Source organism: Carex rostrata, chromosome 20 (assembly GCF_964058835.1).
Source record: "Carex rostrata chromosome 20, lpCarRost1.2, whole genome shotgun sequence".
In the NCBI taxonomy this organism is placed as follows: domain Eukaryota; kingdom Viridiplantae; phylum Streptophyta; class Magnoliopsida; order Poales; family Cyperaceae; genus Carex; species Carex rostrata.
In genome coordinates, this window is record NC_135937.1 from 318,889 (window position 1) to 337,779 (window position 18,891).

The window sequence follows — 18,891 nt, forward strand, 5'->3', positions numbered from 1 at the left end:
TTTTCTTAAAACTACTATATTTCAAAATTGATTAGTTTAGATTCAATTTTGAAGTCACAAGGTGATACTATTATTAGATAAATTCATATACCTATAATTATGTTTATAGACCCAATTCTATTATTAATATATAGAAGTATCCATTTCAGTTATTTATGATTAGCTATTTCTAGTAGATTTCAATCCAATCAGTACAAAAGTCCTACACTCTACCAGATCATATGTCTAAGAAAAATTATAATCCAACTCCATTTATTTTCAAGCAGAGCTAAATAATTCTGAGCCTTTTTATATTTATATATATTTTGTTTTAAATTTCACATTTGTTGTACCCGAAGACCCACAATACAAATCAATTTACATTTAATTTTCAACCTGTCTATATATATAGAGATATTTGCACCAAGACCCCTCTTATAAATCTTATTTACCAATATATGTTGGACTTTGCAATTTATATCTATTTTCCTATCAAGTCCTGAAATATAAAACAACATACCAATACCTAAAATAAGACTGGTATTTGTCTGTACCGGTTTCATAATACCCAACATAAAAATTTGTATTCATATAACCACTCCACCACATATCAAAACCATATTCAACTAGCACACATTAAGTAAAAAAGAGTGGCCATTTCACATTTTCAAATATATAAGTTTATTTGTAAATATCATCACCACTACAAATTTAAACAAGATTTCTTTCAATTTGACTTGGCAAGAAGAATATGGTTTGCTTGCCACTTTCTTCAAAAATTTCCAAACCCTTATCGGTTAAGAAGAAATTCACATCCAATAGAAAAATATAGGAGATTACCAATAACTGTGAAGCTTTCAAAAAGAGTGTATCGGCCAATGATTTGATATAGCAAAAGCCAAGCTAATGAGAGGTATAATCTCTCTGTTATTTTCCGAAGAAAACAAAATAAACAAAAATAATAAGAAACATAAGAGTTCAGAGAGAGAACAAGCAAGCGGGCTTAAAAGAAATTACAGAAGCAGCTAGGTGGCCTTGTAGCCGCTGGAGCAATATGGTTTTGCCACGCAAGAGAGATCAAAGTATCTTGATCCGTATAGAGAAAGAAATTGAATGCAAATAAGTAGATTGAATTGTCATGTGGGTCCCACCTTCCTAGTTTATCAATTTAACATTTATGTTTTTCAACTTTTTTTTACAATATTAACCTTTCACTTTACACACTTTGAAAATCAGTCCAAATATATATAAAGTAATATTATAAATATTTTCGTACATTTTGTATTTTAGTTTCGATTATTTATTTCATATTCATTCAATTTTTTTTTTTCATAATGTTACAGGATATGTTTAAATTGAGGTCTCAATTTACTTGGAGAAAATGAATTAGAAGTTAAACTAGTTAAGTACCATTTACTGAGAATTTTTTTTAAAACCTTTGCAGAAGCTACGAAGTTGTGAGGGAGAATCGAACTCTTGATCTTTAGGTACAACAACTCTAAGACTTTTTTCTAGTCAATTGCGCTACCTCCCCTTTCTCTACTGAGAAATTGGACATGTAATTCACCGTTATGATATTATACCAATTAAAACAAGACATTAATGTGTGTGTGTTTTCTTTTTTATAATTTACAACTTCAATGATCCCTTAGCCAACTACACAACCATCGCAGTACCAAAATCCGGCAGCTAATTATCCATGCTTGGCACAAAACTATAGTTTTGTGCCAAGCATAGAAAAATATATAGCTAGAATTTTTTAAATTTGTAAACGCTTCCTGCGTTGTAGTCTTGTAGATACTCTTAAAGAACTTATATTTTGAACCATAATAAAATATACAGCTAGAATTTTAAATAATGAAAGTTAGAGATACTTAATGTTATACCTATCAAAAACTTCTAAATATCTATTTTTTCATCAAAATTTGAAAATTACTTATTTCCCAACTGAAATCAACCAACCATTCTCATCTCCCATTTCTTTAATCTAATTATAAACTCTTATTTGAACTTATTATTAATCTTCTTATTTGAAGATGAAATGACTAATTTACCCTTCTCGTCAAACGAACATGTTCTTACTATCCAATTATGATCAATATTCTTTTGCATTCTAATGAATAATTTGTTGAGTGTTAATGTTCAAGTTTAGCTACTGAATTTTTTTTTTTTTGAAAACTTGCCAGTCGCTGACAAGTGAATTGGATTAATAGAAAATATCATTACAACCAGCGCCAATGATTTGGCCTCATACTATCTTTTGTGGAACAGACGCACTCTTCGTAAAGCAAACAGTGATCGCATCAAATCAAGACTTTGCATAAAACTAACAGAAAAGGGAGAAAAATGTACATCAGACCTAAGCTTTTAAACATCTCGTTAACTTGTTGTACCGCTCCATTTAGCAAAATTTGAGCCACATCTTCATTTCTTCAGTGCATCTGTTAGCTAAAATTTGAGCCACATCTTCATTTCGCTGTTTCCAAATTCCCCAAACAACACACATGAATCTTGAAGTCCACTCCCTTTGGGTCATAGACTCATAGTACTGTGGGCCTGTACCATACGCCAGGAGTGTTTCCATATTCTGGAAATCGTCAAAGCCGGTTTGGAAATCTGTTTGCCAAATGCCAAGGGTCCTTGCTACCTTCAAACCACACATGAGTTGCATATGGACATAAAAATAGCACGTGAAGAGAGGACTCCACTGGACAATTATCACACATTAATTGCACAGTTTAGAGGCAGATTCATAATCATTCCTCTTCTACATAGCATGTCTCTCGTGAGCGTTTTACCTTGGAGCATTAGGTCCTAGCTGTTGCCGGGGCTTTGCACTTCCAGATTTTCCCACCTCCAGGTTATCCGATCGATATCTCGTGAATTCTATTTCCTCAGCTTGAAGCGTTTCATTTGAATTAATAATGTTTTGGATCACTGGCCACGCCTCACATAGTGCTATGTTTGGCTTCTGTGCAGTTGGCACTCTAGTACTTGCCCTTGGGAGCCCCTGCCACGAGTCAAACCAGATCTCCCATGTGGTGCTCCAACTAAATATGTGCTAGCTTAATGCCATTTAGTTTAATCCAGAAAAATTAGCCAGTTACATTCCATATTTTGACTTCGTTCGTGTGTTGTCCTTTCGCTCACCAATTACCTGAATTGTAATCGACCAAAGGCTAGCCAACAATTCTCCCCAAAAATTGTTTTAATAGGTGTACCAACAATTCTCCCCAAAAATTGTATACAAAAGACAAATCATATGGATAATTTTGTAAATTACATTCACCATTTCCGTGATATGATAATTGTATTCATATTTTTGCAACATAACACCTATTTCCAAAAAAGAACATTAATATTTTAAAGAAGCAACACTAATAGGCATGAAAAGTAAAGGTACTTCAACCTTATTCTAAATAATAATAAATAAAATAAGGTAATTAAAATCAAAGTACTCGACATGCTTTTCATTTAGTCCTATCAAAAGGAGCTTAACGCTTAATGCACTAGTGTTTTCTACTTACACATTAATGTGACAACAAATTGTACATCAATTGCAAAACTGCCTGCTTCTCAAGCACATACCTAGCTCTTTAAATAGTACAACTGCTGAGTATACATATCATCAATCCACGTACGCAACTCAACGAGTCGCCGACATAACTCAATAATAGCAAATGCACCTCACATCATTGGCATCTAAAAAAAAATGACAAAAGAAAAGCAGCATGCATTATTTCAAAACATCAACACAACTGATTGATACCAGATGATAGTAAAGACTAGGGATTGCAGTTCAGATAGATGGTGTAAGGTTAAATGAGATCCAAAAGCATTTTCTTAACAAACTTGTTCCCAAATAGGAACAGAAGGCATTTGAACCCATTATCATACTTTTTTAGGAGTTCTTGTTGGGTTTGTCCCTGAAATTTCAATAAAAAGGTTATCAAGCTTGTAAAAGTCTGAGCACATCAAAGTATCTCAAGTTTGGTTTCAAGAGTAAGTATAGTAACAAATATGGAACAGTCTACATAATGCGTGCAATGCATACTAGCCGAGATTCCTCATAACTAGGACCTTGGCCTTGTATTGAGAAAATTTTCAACGAACAAATAGTTGACTGAAGTAACGAGGGTAGTTAATCCATTAACTACACGATTTTCCTCCACTTGTAATGTGCAAATTTTACTATGCAGATGAAGTTGCTTATTCGCAGCTATGATGATTAGTCATTAGATCTCTCAATTTACAACAAATGGTTAGGAAAAGTATGTAAAAACAAAGGAAAAAAGAAGGGGTTTGAGTACTAAACCACATCCCACATCCCACATCAAGAATTTTATACCTTAAAAAGATCGCCTAAAAGACCTTGTAAGCCACCAGATCTACGTTTCACGTTGTAAAATTTTTCGGCAATTTCATCTAAAGACTGCACAATGAGGAAATATTAATATTGCAGTAAACAAAAAAGCAAGAGTAGTGTCTCAAAAAATTATTTTGTTATTCTTCTTCTCCTTTTTCTCTCTCTTGGTTACAGTTGACACTTTACACCACAAAATAGGTATTCATTTTTCCTCAGTACAATCCCCCACTCCCACAGAAAATAAAGCCAAATAACTGTTTCTCTATAAGTTTATCAACCATGCGTAACTAATTTAATAAATTGTTACATCAGGAGGGTTTTCTTTTAAAAGTAAATTTAATGCCACTTTTTGTTACCTCGTCAAACAAAGGGTCGCGATCAATACTTGATTTGAAGCTCTGCCTTAAAACTTTCATAACTGGATATGCATCTCTTTCCAACCTACCACCCACAAATACACAAATAAATCAGAAACAAATGAAGATAACAGCCCAAAACTTGTTACTATCTCTCATCACCCCTAGTAATTTTTTCTTTAAAATGCCAAAACTAAGCCTCTGTATTTCTCCCTGAATTATTAAGATGGAAGATAGCTTGGGCATTTTGGATAATATCATAATAATGATGTGTGCAGAAAACTACAAAGAACGGATTTAATCTAAGAATACCGATTTGAATATTTACGTTAGCAAAAGATACTCAATGAATTGCATTAATTCAGATTCTGGTAAGTTGAGTTCATCCAACTCAAGCTGCTGCTTGATCTCATCCATAAGGATGTTTCCATCTCTTAGATTCCCTTGTGAAAGATACCTTTCAAGGAAAAAAGGAAGGAAAAAGTAACATCAGTTTTGCAATATGATTTTAGTACACATGTGCATGTCGAATGAAAATAAAAGGAGCATACATTAAGACACCACGTGCAATTGCCACATCATCTTCCTCTGGGTAACACTGTTAAAATAAAATATTACAATGAAATAGATAACTCGGAGAGATACCATGTCATTAATTGTCCTCCCAACCAGTGAAGCACACCAGTAGGATTATATATCACTGAGTCACTGACCATGTTGGAAACTTCAAGGAGTTAACAATATATTAACATAGTTGGCAAAACGGATTCACACAAGTTAATACTGGAAGTCTGGAACATCATCACATAGGATGCCTGCATGCAGCACCAAAGTTAATTTTTTGAGTCTTACCTTGCTCATGAAGTTGACAAGAGTCTTGGCAAACTTTTTAGGGTTATTTCCTCTGACAAAGTGGCTTGAGACTTTTGCCATATCCTAGAAATAAAGAAAACTATTAAGATCTCGCCTATTTATATACTTTTTCGCATCAGGACATATCTACTTTATTTACACAAAAAGATGGCAAAAGAAGTAACCATTTAACTATCCCTGTGCTTTATTAGGATTCGACTTTCGTCCTTTGAGGGTTCAACCTTACAATTTAGTCTGACAATTATTCATATTTCCTTTTGGATCCATGTTATATGTCACAAGTTACCCAATTTAAATGAGTACCGCGTAAAACAGAGAAAGAAATGATTTCACATATGGAAGTAAGAATATCAAATGAAACCAATGATAACTTTTGGTTGTACAACAAAATGGAGTTCTAGTTAAAATAGAAAATCAGAGTTGAGGAGTGCGCATGCAGCTCTATTAAATATAATTTTATACAAACATACTGTCTCAGGAGACTCAGTATACATGAAATCAGCGAGCATCACATGAAACTCAGGTGATCCATTCTTTGATGCTCCAAACTCAGCCGACCACCTAATAAGGAAAAAAGAACAGCAAGCCAACTAACTAAATAATTCCTTCGTACAAAATCACAACGTAGCTAGGTCTCAATAATACCAAATACAACAGGAAGTACCTAAAATGAAGATTATGAAAGGATTGACAGTTTTAGTATAGGTATGGAACTAATATATACACCTAATTAGCCACTGAGACTGACAATACCACATCTGCACAAATGTTTTACTGTTGAGAGCCACTTCCAATTTTTGCATATTTAGCCTCATTAGAAGTTTGATGCGCGACCAGGTACAAACCGATACAACTCTAGATTTGAACAGTATGATATTCCCAGGTAAGGTGGAAACTTGAAAGTACTGATTCAACCATTTGATTTGTCATAACTACTATCATTCTGTTTGTAGGAGCTTCTACCAAATTGAAGCTGACTGGTGCAGGTATAGGTACAAATGATAGTTAAATAAAACAGACTTACTTGAGAGCAGTTCTCAAGAAAGTAGAGCAGTTTTCGACACGCGCCTTAGCTGCTACCATTGCTTCTGACAGCTTCTGCATGTCATCGTCATCTACTAGCAATTCCAATGGCAAGGATATTCTTGGAAATGCCTCGAATATCATACTTACACGACCTAAGATTTAAAAAAATAATGATTAAGGATGAAAAGATACATCAATGGGCAGAATAGAATCCCTAAAGAATTTAGTAATCGTAATTATAGTATTGTTATTATAACTATTATAGCTGCTGTTATAATTCAATGTTTAATGGTGCAACAAATTTCATCTACAATGTAAAAAGCACGAAACATCATGCATACCTCCTCAAACAATGCACAAACTAACCTTCCATTCCCATCCTTTATGCAGATTATATGGGAAGTGTTCGCGCTAATGTAGATAGGTGATGGGGAATATTAAAATGTTTTTTGCAAATTATCATATCACATATGAGTTTGTAAAATAAATTATGTATGAAAGAATAATTTGGGTAAATTTTGATGAAATAGTGCCGGTTTTACTTTTTAGGTACCCACATCCTTTCTAAAAGCAAGAAAAACTACAAAATAAATTATAGTACCTAGTGTTTCATTATTGTAGGGGAACTTCCCCTTAATTAGGTATTCCACAAATAGGTTTGCCAGCTCCGCTCCACATGTCACCTGAAATTCAATTTGCTCAAATGATGACTTCTACATTGGATTTGGTTACTGCTGATGCAGAGGTTTTGTTATGTATACAGGTCAATATCAATTTCCCATCTGTTCTTTATTTATTCTTTTAATTACCTTTTACTTCCTCTTGCATTGCAGAATATTATTATAATATTCGAACACATGAAGTATTCAAAACTATAAATAACATCTAATTATTCCAAATATTCTATTATCCATAGAAAACAAATATAAGTAGATAAGATACCTGCTGATTATTTAATTGAAGTAAGGCACCTGACTCGAGAATATCCAATGCTTCAGTGTATCTCTGTGCAGAAGCATACCTGTGACATGGTCAGATTTCATTTTGCCTGTATTATTTCATCAAAAATTAAGAAGCGTGTGATAGACGCCTCTCATACAAAGTATACCAATACCTTAAGTAGGTACTATCCTCGTACTGGATACATAATACTAAATTAATATCAGTAAAAAGATTTCACAACAAAATACCCATATTATTACTGACATGTGTTTTGCAAGGGATTTTCTATTTTTTTAAGGTCTATTTTACTAATTCCGAACAAAAATTACACAACGGTCTACGTTGAAACAAAATAAAGGTTAATATCCATCATCTCATGTACCTATATCTCATTGAAAAGGAGAAAAATTTGTACCTTGCACTAGTGGATTTGTAGATTTGCTGAGCTTCGTAGTAATTCCCTTCGTTAACCATCTTCTCTAATTTCTCTATGGCCTGTAATTTTGAATGAATTATTAACCAATTATTCTGAACTTCTATGCTACTTCCATTGAATGAAGTGAATCAGTAATTCCATAAGCAGCTTCCTAGCAGCAAGGGCGGATTTAATAAGGAGAAATGGGGGTCAATCAACCCCCATTCTTTTCCAAAAGTAGTTGATTTTGTTATATAGTTTAGACTAAAATGTTATGGGTATTGCAAAATCGACCCCCATATTTTTTGTGAAAGTAACCCCATAACTTAAAATGTTATGGGTATTGCAAAATCGACCCCCATATTTTTTGTGAAAGTAACCCCATAACTTAAAATGTTATGGGTATTGCAAAATCGACCCCCATATTTTTTGTGAAAGTCTGCCTCCGCCCCCTGCCTAGCAGTATATCAATTCCACTTTATTCACTAAATTTTGAAGTTCTGGTTGTGAAAAAAACTAGCAGAGGAGCAATCAAACCCCTACTAACAGCTCCAACACTTGCAAAAATTCTACAACCAAACTGAGATATTTAACAAACGGTGAAGTCAATTTGACGCTTCTTTCTAGGAATTTGCCTATTAGTCATTTTATTGAACAAATGGAGACGTCAGATTAAGGCTTTCTATCTTGGAATTTGCTTATTACTGTATCTTTTTCTCTTCTCACTGGCACAGTACATCAGACCAATTACAGGGGGGAGAGAGAGAGAGAGAGTAACCGCTTGAGGAGGAGGGAGCTCGCGTTTAAATGACCTCGACATGGCTGGTTTAGCAGCAACCTCTATCTCCGCCCCTATCAGCTTTCCACCTTTCCTCGATCGATAGCAAAAATTTAGATCAGAGAGATGGAGAAAGCCGCAACCCGCAATGCAAAGAATTTGATGAATAAGCAAAAGAGCCCCTGCAAAACATTACACTTTTCTTGTATTCTGGGGAAACTTTTAGTCTGTCTATCCCACATTTTTTTTAGCACAAATATTCCTAATTTTAAAATTTTAGCATGATAATGCCTCATTTTTGTATATTAATTTCAACTAATACATGTGTACAAAGTGTCCAAAAAAAAATTAGGATAAAATGTGTGTCAAAATTGACTAAATGCGGACAGTTAAAATAAATTAAATGCATGAACCTATGCATCCAGAAGTTCACCCGATCATGGATACATATGGTGGTTGGAATTTTGATTCAAGTCTTCATGATTATAAAAGAAATCTCTTCTAATTACTGAGGATGTGTTTGGATGGAGCAAGAATAGCACTAATTCGATAATAACACTATTTTTTTGAACTATTCAATATTTGAATAAAGCAAAACTAATACTAATTCACTATTCTTTGTTTGTCTTACATAGATTAGTTCACTATTCTACTAGTCCAATCAAAAATCAAAATTAGTTCCTATTTTTAAATTTAAAATTAGTTTTATTCTTGTTTTATTTCTTGTTTCATCGAAACGTATCCTTAAATTTGTAAGTAAAATATTTAAAATTTTACGAGGTGAGTGAATTATATAAAAAATTTAGAGCTGCGAGACGAGTTGAATTGGAATAAACTAAGCCCAACTCAAACTGATTCAGCACAACTCGTAAAAACTTGCGCTTACTCGATTTGACTGTTAACATCTCAATTCCAGCTTGAAATTAAATGCAATTTAAATTCTTAGCCCAAATTATTATGAGTGGACCGTGTCACGGGCTCACGGCCCACCGGCTTCAGAATGAATTTTTAATTTTCTAAAATAAGTCTATAAGTTTATTTCGGCCATTTTTATTAATATCCCTAAAAAAAAAGAAAATTTTAAAAATGCCCCTGTCCCCCAATTTTTATCGAATATGCCCTGACCGCCTGGGCCTGGCGCGGCCCAAATAACCCAGTGAGGCGCCCCCCCCAGTGGCGCCCCATATCACAAGTGAGGCGCCACCCCCTGGGGCGCCTCACTGGTATTTGTTTTTTTTTTTTTTTTTTTTTTTTTTTTTTGAGAAATCTGAGGATTTTGATTTGAATAATTTTGTTGAAAAAAGTGTTGGGTTTATGTGTATGTGTATGTGTATGTCAAAAAATAAAATATTATGTATATGTGTATGTGTATGCTAAAAAATAAAATATTTGAAGAGTTTTGTGAAGAAAAACAGATTAATCTGGACCGCACATCTTAATGGGTAATTTGACTAATCTGGACCGTCGGTTAAAGAATTTTCATGCAATTGACTTCACTGAAAATAAGTAGTCTCAGACATCGCTCGCAGGGGGCTGCCGCCCCCCTGCCACCCCCCGCATACTCCTACAATCAGGTCACCAAATTTTATATTTTTTGAAATTTTTTTACTATTTTTTTAGATTTATTGAAAATCACTGTTTTTGGATGGTCCCGAATTTTCACATACACATACACATACACATATACATAATATTTTATTTTTTGACATACACATACACATACACATAAACCCAACACTTTTTTCAACAAAATTATTCAAATCAAAATCCTCAGATTTCTCAAAAAAAAAAAAAAAAAAAAAAAACAAATACCAGTGAGGCGCCCCAGGGGGTGGCGCCTCACTTGTGATATGGGGCGCCACTGGGGGGGGCGCCTCACTGGGTTATTTGGGCCGCGCCAGGCCCAGGCGGTCAGGGCATATTCGATAAAAATTGGGGGACAGGGACATTTTTAAAATTTTCTTTTTTTTTAGGGATATTAATAAAAATGGCCGAGTTTATTTCATTCTGCTAAGATAAAAATACAACTGAAGTGGATACAAAAAATTATCCTAAATAGTACGACCAAATTTAAATTATAATAAAATTGAAAAAATCACTCGCTGTGCAGCAGAATGTGAACGCGCATGACTCCCAGTATGCATAGTGACAAGGTCTGCGTTTATTCGCGTTTAATTCACAAATAATTTGTTTTTTTTATATTATCAAATCGAACATTGTATTATACGTTGACTGAACCTTTGACCGAATAAAACGCGAATTTTAATAATTTTACTAATTATTTGCATTTTTTTCATAAAAATTCGTCAAACTTATCGCTTATTATTCACAAGAAGAGAGAAACGCGAGGAGAGAAGCAAAAACAAAAGCTTGTTGCCAGGCCATGTGATCCCTATTTCCTATCTCAATTCTCAAAAAACTTGCCGCTCAAAAAAAAAAAAAAAAAAATGAAGCATGTCGGACACTATTTGAGTGGATGTTAAGATCTTTTGTGTCTGGGAATTACATAAATTTTGTATAGCAATTTAAATTCGAGTGATTTTTTTTTGCTTCCTAGTTATACACTTGTAACAAATTATTTCCGAATTATATCCGAATTATACTCAAATTATGAATTTTTGATCTCGCCGAATCGAATCCAAACTATTAATTTGTCACTATGCCAATATGTATGCTTAATGCTTCCTTCTGAAGAATCTGAAGGGTTGGATTTCATTTTATGCATAACACGTGCAACTTGGAGGAAATCAAATCCTCTGCCCCCCGGGGGGCAGGAATTTCCTGCCCCCAGAGTCTCTGCGCAGTGGGACCGGGGTGGGACCGTTACTGTTTAAGGGTTTAATTTTTGTTACTGTTTTTAAATGGGGTCCCACCCGCAGAGACTCTGGGGGCAGGAAATTCCTGCCCCCCGGGGGGCAGACGATTCGATCTCAACTTGGAGATGCTCGAGACTGATGTCTAATTTATTATCGTTTCGATGGGAATAGAGGAGCAGATGTAGCAGATTTTAATCGATACAGATCAGCTGGGTAATTATTTAAATTTATCCATTTATATGTTTAGAGATTCGAGCATAAAAATATATATATATTATTGAGATTCATGTATTATAAAAAATGAAAAGGTAGATTTGAAATCACAGGGTCTTGCGATTGTTTTAGAATCACAACAGATTTATTTCCGATTTTAATGACGGAAAATTATTGGGTTCGGAAAAGGAGGAGAAAATGGTGCAACAGAGTAAGGATTTTTTTGTATATAAACTATCATAAAAAAATTAAAATTAAATATCGAATTGATTGTTTATTTATTTTTTAAATAATCAATATCGTAAATCAAATTTGATATATAATTCTCATGCCAAAAATTATTTTCATACCAAATGACCACACGGTTCAACTCATTCCAAGCCAATAACGAAGTTGAATTTCTATTTGCATTGAACTCTCTTTTTTAAAATATCCAATTTAAGTTTTTTTTTTTTACCAATTACCTGCTAAACAAATATTTATATAAAAGATAAGAGAATCAAAGAGGAAAGAGAAAGCTCATCATATATTTATTTAATTGCAGTTGGACTGAATATATATATATATATATATATATTTTTTTTTTTTTCAAACAATCAACCCATTAAACCATCATTAATTAATTAATTAATTACAGTGGGATCGAATTAAAGATGAGAGAGAAAACTCATACCGAAATTGATTTTCGAAATTTAGTTTCCATACAGAATTTTAACTTCGATTTTTCTTATATTAATCTTCTATGGCAGCCAAAGAGGAGTAGGGGAGAATTGAATAGATAATTTAGATACCGAAATTTAATTTCAGAATAAAAAATGAGAAAATCATTTTCATTATTGATGGTTTTTGTAAATTGAATAGAGGAGTTGGCTACAGTGCTATGCGTAGTATAAAGAGCCTTCGTGAAATAGCTCAATATTTGAGTTTTCAAAATTCTAACGGTCGATCCAAATTGTTCAACATGATCTCCATATGAATATGTACTTGCAAATCAAATTTTACATTTTTTTAGAATTTTTTTACTATTTTTTTTAGATAGATAGAAAATTACTGTTATTTAAAAAATTTATGAATCATCTAAAGACAATGATTTTGTACTTATTTTAAAAAGTAGTAAAAAAGTTTCAAAAAATATAAAATTTGATCTCCAATGATATTTTAGCGTGGATATCATATTGAGCAGTTCGGATTGTCTGTTTGAACTTTAAAATTAAAAATAGAGATGTTTAGGTAGGATTAAGATTTAAGACAAAGTAATATGCCCTCATAAAATTGTGAGTAGAACTAGGGTGTTCTTAAGCTCACCAAAGTGTTTGGTGAGCTTGACTCAAAAACCCGTTAAATCGGTTTCAAATGACGAATCCGAACCGTTGGAATCCGCCTATTTTACGTGTGATGCGTCTACATGTGAAATTTTTAAATTTTTGAATTAGTTTAGTATAAAGTCAAGCGGTCAAAACATGTTCAAAAAATGAATGCACTAAAATTAATTTATTAACCTTATAATTTTGACCAATTGACTTTATACTAAACTAATTCGAAAGTTTAAAAATTTAATATGTAGACGCATCACACGTAAAATAGACGGATTCCAACGGTTCGGATTCGTCATTTGAAACCGATTTAACGGGTTTTTGAGTCAAGCTCACCAAATACTTTGGTGAGCTTAAGAACACCCTAGTTCTACTCTAAAATTGTAAGATCTGCGCGCTGCGCTGGTTTCAAATGGAAAGGTTGGGATCTCTGAAATCTCGTTTTAAGTAAGGGTAAATTGAGATATGCCATCCCAAGTGATGCCACGTGAGCCGTCGGATCTCAGCCAGAAGGAAAAGGCGCAGTTCTGCACCCATTACCATATCTGATATCTCTTGTCGTCGACGTTGCCTCGCTTCACCGCTCTCCATCTCACACTCACAATCACAATCACAATCTCTGCTAGCAACAATTAATAGAAGCATCCGATTGAAAAGAGACGGAGAAATGGTTAGTGGTGCCGGGTGGCGTCTCTCTGTCTCCATATCCAACTGTACTCTTCTCAATCTTCCCTTTAGAACCAAAAGGAGGCAATTTCCCATCTGCACTGCATGTACAGTCAGGTACATACTATCACTTCTTAGTCTCTTCGAAACTCAATTCTCCGTCATCCCCATCTTATCCAACTTCTAAACTATAATAGAATTGTTTTGGTCAATTTTTAGTTAATGATATTTTTGTATGAATAATCAAAATTATCGCTTCTTCATGCTATCATAGGTCTGAGATCTCTTTATCAGTTGGGGCTCGTCTCATTCCCCACCCCAGAAAGGTAAATGCTGCCTATTGCTAATTCTCTTGTTGACGATTTCTTCCGTCTTTAAAAAAGTAAATTGAATAATTGGAATTTTTTTTGTCAACTTCCAAGGTAGAAAGAGGTGGAGAGGATGCCTTCTTCATAAGTGGTGAGAATGGAGTTCTTGCTGTTGCTGATGGTGTTTCGGGGTAAAATAAACATATGTTTCATCAAAATTATTCCAGAAGGGATAGGTTATATTGACAACAACTTATTTGCAAATGTGACAACTGAGCAAACAGTCAGTCAGTTATCCAAAATTAAAGGAATCAAATCTTAAATAATGTCCTCTATAGTTTATATATCTTGTTTATTGAATTTATTGAAAATTAAAATGCTTTTTATCATCACACATCAAGTGATTTGAAAAAAAATAACAGTTCAATTTATCAACACTTGATCGGCGACCAAACATATTGAAACTGCAGAGAACATATCTATTTTATTTTTATTTTAAATTTTGATTTCCATTTTATTGGGTATCATGGCCGTCATGCAAATATAGTTGTCAATATATCCTGTCCAATTTAAGGCTTAGCATATTAACTTGCACTAGCTATACACATATTTTTAACTTTTATTTTTCTAGCTTTTTTGCTATTTAATTGAACAGATGGGCAGAGAGGAAGGTTGACCCTGCATTATTTTCTCGTGAATTGATGTCTCATGTATCAAATTTTTTTGCTGATGAAGAGGTATGTGTTCCAGTCAAGTTGTGTATAGTATGGTCAATAAATCTCAGAGTAAATTGTAAAGTGCTGAAATAACCTGCACCTCACTACATTTTTTTTGGTTATTTTTGTAAAATGCGATTTTTTGTATTTTTTTTGTTTGGCAGGTAAATTGTGACCCCCAAATTCTCTTGAGGAAGTCCCATGAGGCTACCACTTCTATGGGATCAGCCACCGCGTTAGTAATTAACCTCTCTTTTTTTCACTTTTTGACATAGATATCCTACCATGACATTTTATTTCTGTAGAATTATCCGAGAGATTAGCCCAAAGTTACTAATTTTCAGCCATTCTGGCATTAAAAGGGGTGCTCTCTACTTCTTTGAGTAGTTGTGAAACATATAGGGATCTCTATCATACAGAAAGACAATCCAAATGAGGAAACTAACCTCCTATCATCGCTTTAGTTTTCTTCTTCCTTTTTTTTCATTTTATTTACTTCATGTGTTATTTTAAGACTCTTTGCTATGATGGAGAAGAACGGGACCTTAAAAATCGCACACGTTGGTGATTGTGGCTTGAGAATCATTCGTAAAGGTGAACTCGTGGCCAATATATTCCGGACTCTCTTTTATTTTTTATTTTTAATTTAGTTATGTTGCTTATTTTGCAAATTTTATTGAATAGGACAAGTGATCTTCACCTCATGTCCACAAGAGCATTACTTTGACTGTCCATACCAGATAAGCTCAGAGTCAATTGGTCAAACATATGAAGATGCAACTGTACATTCTTTCTTTCTTTACCTGTTATCAGAACTGCAAAAGTGAAAATATTTATTCAAAACCATGCCTTTGAAGCTTGATATTGATAATGATAAGTGCAAATGATAAATTGAACATCCATCCTTAACTCACTTAGTTACTACTATACTAGTACATCTTTTTTTCTCCTCTCATTTTTGGTCTTTCTGTTTTCTCTCTCTCTTGACTTCTGAGCTGGTCCAATTTTAATATCTAATGGTTGATTCTAGCATGCATCCAAGTTTTGAGGTACATCATGTCTTAGATACATCCACTGGCTAAAATGTAGGGGTGTAGATGGATCAGGTAGGTCGGGTTTTATCTAGGTCGTCAATTTGATTTACTATAGTTGGATCACAACATTTTCAATCCTTGACTAACCAATCAAGATAAAGTTCATTCGATCCGATTTACGATAGGGGTCAGGTTTGGTGGGTTTCATTTTGAAAAAAAACTTGTTAGCAAAAAAAAAAAAAAAAACACAACTAACCGTAAGTTATCATTGGAATAAAAATATAATATATTCTAACTAACAATAACTAGAGAAAGTTATATTTAAAATACTGTAATTCAGAAAATGCCGCATTATTCTATGATGATATTTACTATTATGGTTATATTTAAACAAATTTTCTTAAGAAATAATGTAAATCAGTTGGATCAGGTTTTACTCAACAATTTTAAAAGAATCTGCATCCAAAAAATTTATGTCGGGTTTATCAAAATTCAATCCATACCTAACCATTTAAATTCTAAATCCACAATTTACGGGTTGGACTTACACCCCCTTTCCTTTTTTTTATCCAGAAAAGGGTATTTCTGTCAGATTAATTATTAGAAGATGTACAGATTGATGACAAACCAAACACTTGAGATTTTAAACTAGTTATTGGGATTGCGGTACAAATTTTATTATAAGATACTCAGTTTGATACTATTATTGAAATGACTATTTTAACCCTTTAATCAATAATTATTATTTAGGATGTATCTAAGACAGTATGTAGTATGTACAATAAAACTTGAATTTACATTAGAATTACCAATATCTATTTATGAACTATGATTTCATTAAATTGTTTTTTTCTTTTTTTTTTAAATCTTAGCAGCTGCTGCTAAGTGAAATTGTTTTTTTCTTAACACGTCTATACAATAAACTTTTTTTAGTAACTATTTAATCTAATAATTGCTGCATATAATCAATTTCTAATGCAGGTATGTAGCATAAAATTGAAAGAGCAGGATATAATTGTGATGGGGTCTGATGGCCTTTTTGACAACGTTTTTGATAGTGAGATTCTCTCTGAAATTTCCAAGTTTCAGGACATGGCCGAGGCTGGTAAACTTTTTTATTGCTTTTTAAAAATTAAGATGTGCTATTAATTAAGAAGGTTTCCCTCTTGGTGAAATACTACACCCTTGAAAATCCCTTGTATTATAAGAAATACACTAGAGCTAAGTTTGGTCCTAAACTTGCTATGATTTATTCGGGAGGATCTACTGATAACAACCATGAGGTCATTATGTGGATACATTAAATGCTAGTCTGGTCCCAAACTGTAGATCTTATTAGTGAGTCAGGCTAGTATATAACACGAACTCCAAAACCTATCTAATCGACTTCAAAAGAAGAGTCCAAACCGTTCAAAGCGATCTACTTCATTAATTGTGTGTTTACATGCAAAATTTATAACTTCTCGAATTTATTTAGTATCAAGTCAAGCGGTCAAATGTGAGTTTTTAAGTTAATTTTAATGCATTCATTTTTCAACATTTTTGACCGCTTGACTTGTACTTAAACAACTCAAAAAAAAATATTTTTTGCATGTAAACCCATCACTCACACTGTCAATCGGTTTGAACGGCTTAGATTCATCGTTTGAAGTCTATCCAATAAATTTTGGTGTTGGTGTCATATGACACCAATGTCATACTAGCTGGACTCCTTATTAGTTCTTGGTATGCTTTGTGTCTTTTCACCTGATGAGCAGGATACAAAATTTGATCTGGCACTGGTACAGACAAAGTAAAAAATGCCAATATTTGAATGTGGAAAGAGTTGGAAGGTTGTGTGTGAACTTCTTATTGGCTACGCTTGTTTACTGTCAATTATTGTTGTTCCATAAAAAGGATATGCGCAGTTGAGTAAAAGAAGTGATTAGAGACATACCAACCAATAAAATTCTTTTACAGTTTATTTGTTTATTCATTTATTGGAATAATTTTCGCACAAATTATTGAATCAATATATTCTATAAATTGCAGCCAAGGAATTAGCAGAACTTGCTAGTAATCATTCAAAGGACTTCTACTTTGATTCACCATTCTCCATCGAATCACGAAATAGGGTATGAGATGGAATTCTTTACCATTGGTTGTTGATATTTTATATTTATATTTGTTCCTAAATGTTGTCTAATATGACTATGAATTTCCTTCTGCAGGGTTTTGATGTGGAATGGTGGGAGAAATTACTCGGAAAGAAGTTAACAGGTATGTGTGCCTCAGTGCTCGGGAAGTTGGCAAGAATCAATGTATTGGTCCTTTGTTAGGCCATACCAGAACAAATCAAACTAGTCACCTTGGAATTAGTATTGACAGAAAAAAAAAAAGTTAATTAGATTTATGGGTGCTGGGTTGATGTGTACCAATACCAAAAACCTGATGTTGAGTTCAAATTCCTTCATCTTTTTTGTTTGACGTGAGTCATGTTTTCTTGAACTTTCGGTTGTTAATTAGATTTTGTGTGTGTTATCCTTGACCATTGTGCTACACTCCGGCATGGTGCCAAGTTGCGTGAATTGTCCCGCTCAATGAATAAACATGTTTAATTTCAGGTGGTAAGTTGGATGATATAACTGTGATTGTTGCACAAGTTGTAAAAGCTTCCGGTGAGCAGTAATTAACTGATGGTCGGTTCTGCAATTCTTTTTAGTAACTAATTGTTGCTCTGTTATACATTTTTTTTCTTTTCAAAAATTGAATGCCAAACTAAGTTGGCATGCAAGCTTTATTCTTTGTTTTTTCTTTTCGTTTTTTAATAATATGGTTTTGTAATGATGTTGAATTGGAATCAGAATATAGATAGTCAAGTGTTGACTTTTAGTAATAATATCAGTACTGTACCATTTCATGATTTGTGTGAAAATATTTTTAAGGCAGTAATTTGCTGCAGATCAGTAGAAAAAAAAATAGATTGCCAAACTTTATCTTCTTTTGTAGTGTATGACCAGTTCCTGATCCATCGGTTCAAAAAATTATAAAATGGTACATCCGTACTGTCATGTTTATAAAGATAAAGAGTCTCTGATATTCTTAACAAAA

At 33.4% G+C, this 18,891-nt stretch overlaps 2 protein-coding genes across 3 annotated transcripts; one reads left to right on the forward strand and one right to left on the reverse strand.

Moving 5' to 3' along the window:
* Positions 1 to 3,329: 3,329 nt before the first annotated feature.
* Positions 3,330 to 8,918, reverse strand: LOC144572097 (golgi-to-ER traffic-like protein). Its single transcript, XM_078321507.1, has 12 exons — positions 8,736 to 8,918; positions 7,958 to 8,037; positions 7,543 to 7,621; positions 7,202 to 7,283; positions 6,599 to 6,752; positions 6,045 to 6,135; positions 5,554 to 5,637; positions 5,253 to 5,299; positions 5,030 to 5,158; positions 4,702 to 4,786; positions 4,328 to 4,411; positions 3,330 to 3,681 (listed from the first exon to the last, which is right to left on the reverse strand). Exons 1-12 carry the CDS (start codon positions 8,775 to 8,777, stop codon positions 3,667 to 3,669), a joined length of 972 nt encoding a protein of 323 aa, XP_078177633.1. The 5' UTR covers positions 8,778 to 8,918; the 3' UTR covers positions 3,330 to 3,666.
* Positions 8,919 to 13,625: 4,707 nt separating this feature from the next.
* Positions 13,626 to 18,700, forward strand: PBCP (Protein phosphatase 2C family protein). 2 transcript variants are annotated; one of them, XM_078322325.1, is made up of 11 exons: positions 13,626 to 13,860; positions 14,018 to 14,069; positions 14,166 to 14,242; positions 14,683 to 14,788; positions 14,932 to 15,002; positions 15,282 to 15,361; positions 15,452 to 15,549; positions 16,783 to 16,906; positions 17,833 to 17,915; positions 18,012 to 18,060; positions 18,405 to 18,700. In XM_078322325.1, the coding sequence occupies exons 4-11, from the start codon at positions 14,753 to 14,755 to the stop codon at positions 18,467 to 18,469; spliced, it is 606 nt and encodes a 201-aa protein (XP_078178451.1). In that variant the 5' UTR covers positions 13,626 to 13,860; positions 14,018 to 14,069; positions 14,166 to 14,242; positions 14,683 to 14,752; the 3' UTR covers positions 18,470 to 18,700. The 2 variants fall into 2 exon arrangements, with proteins under 2 accessions (XP_078178451.1, XP_078178450.1); XM_078322324.1 differs by having other exon boundaries at positions 13,661 to 13,860; positions 14,707 to 14,788.
* The last annotated feature ends 191 nt before the right edge of the window (positions 18,701 to 18,891 follow it).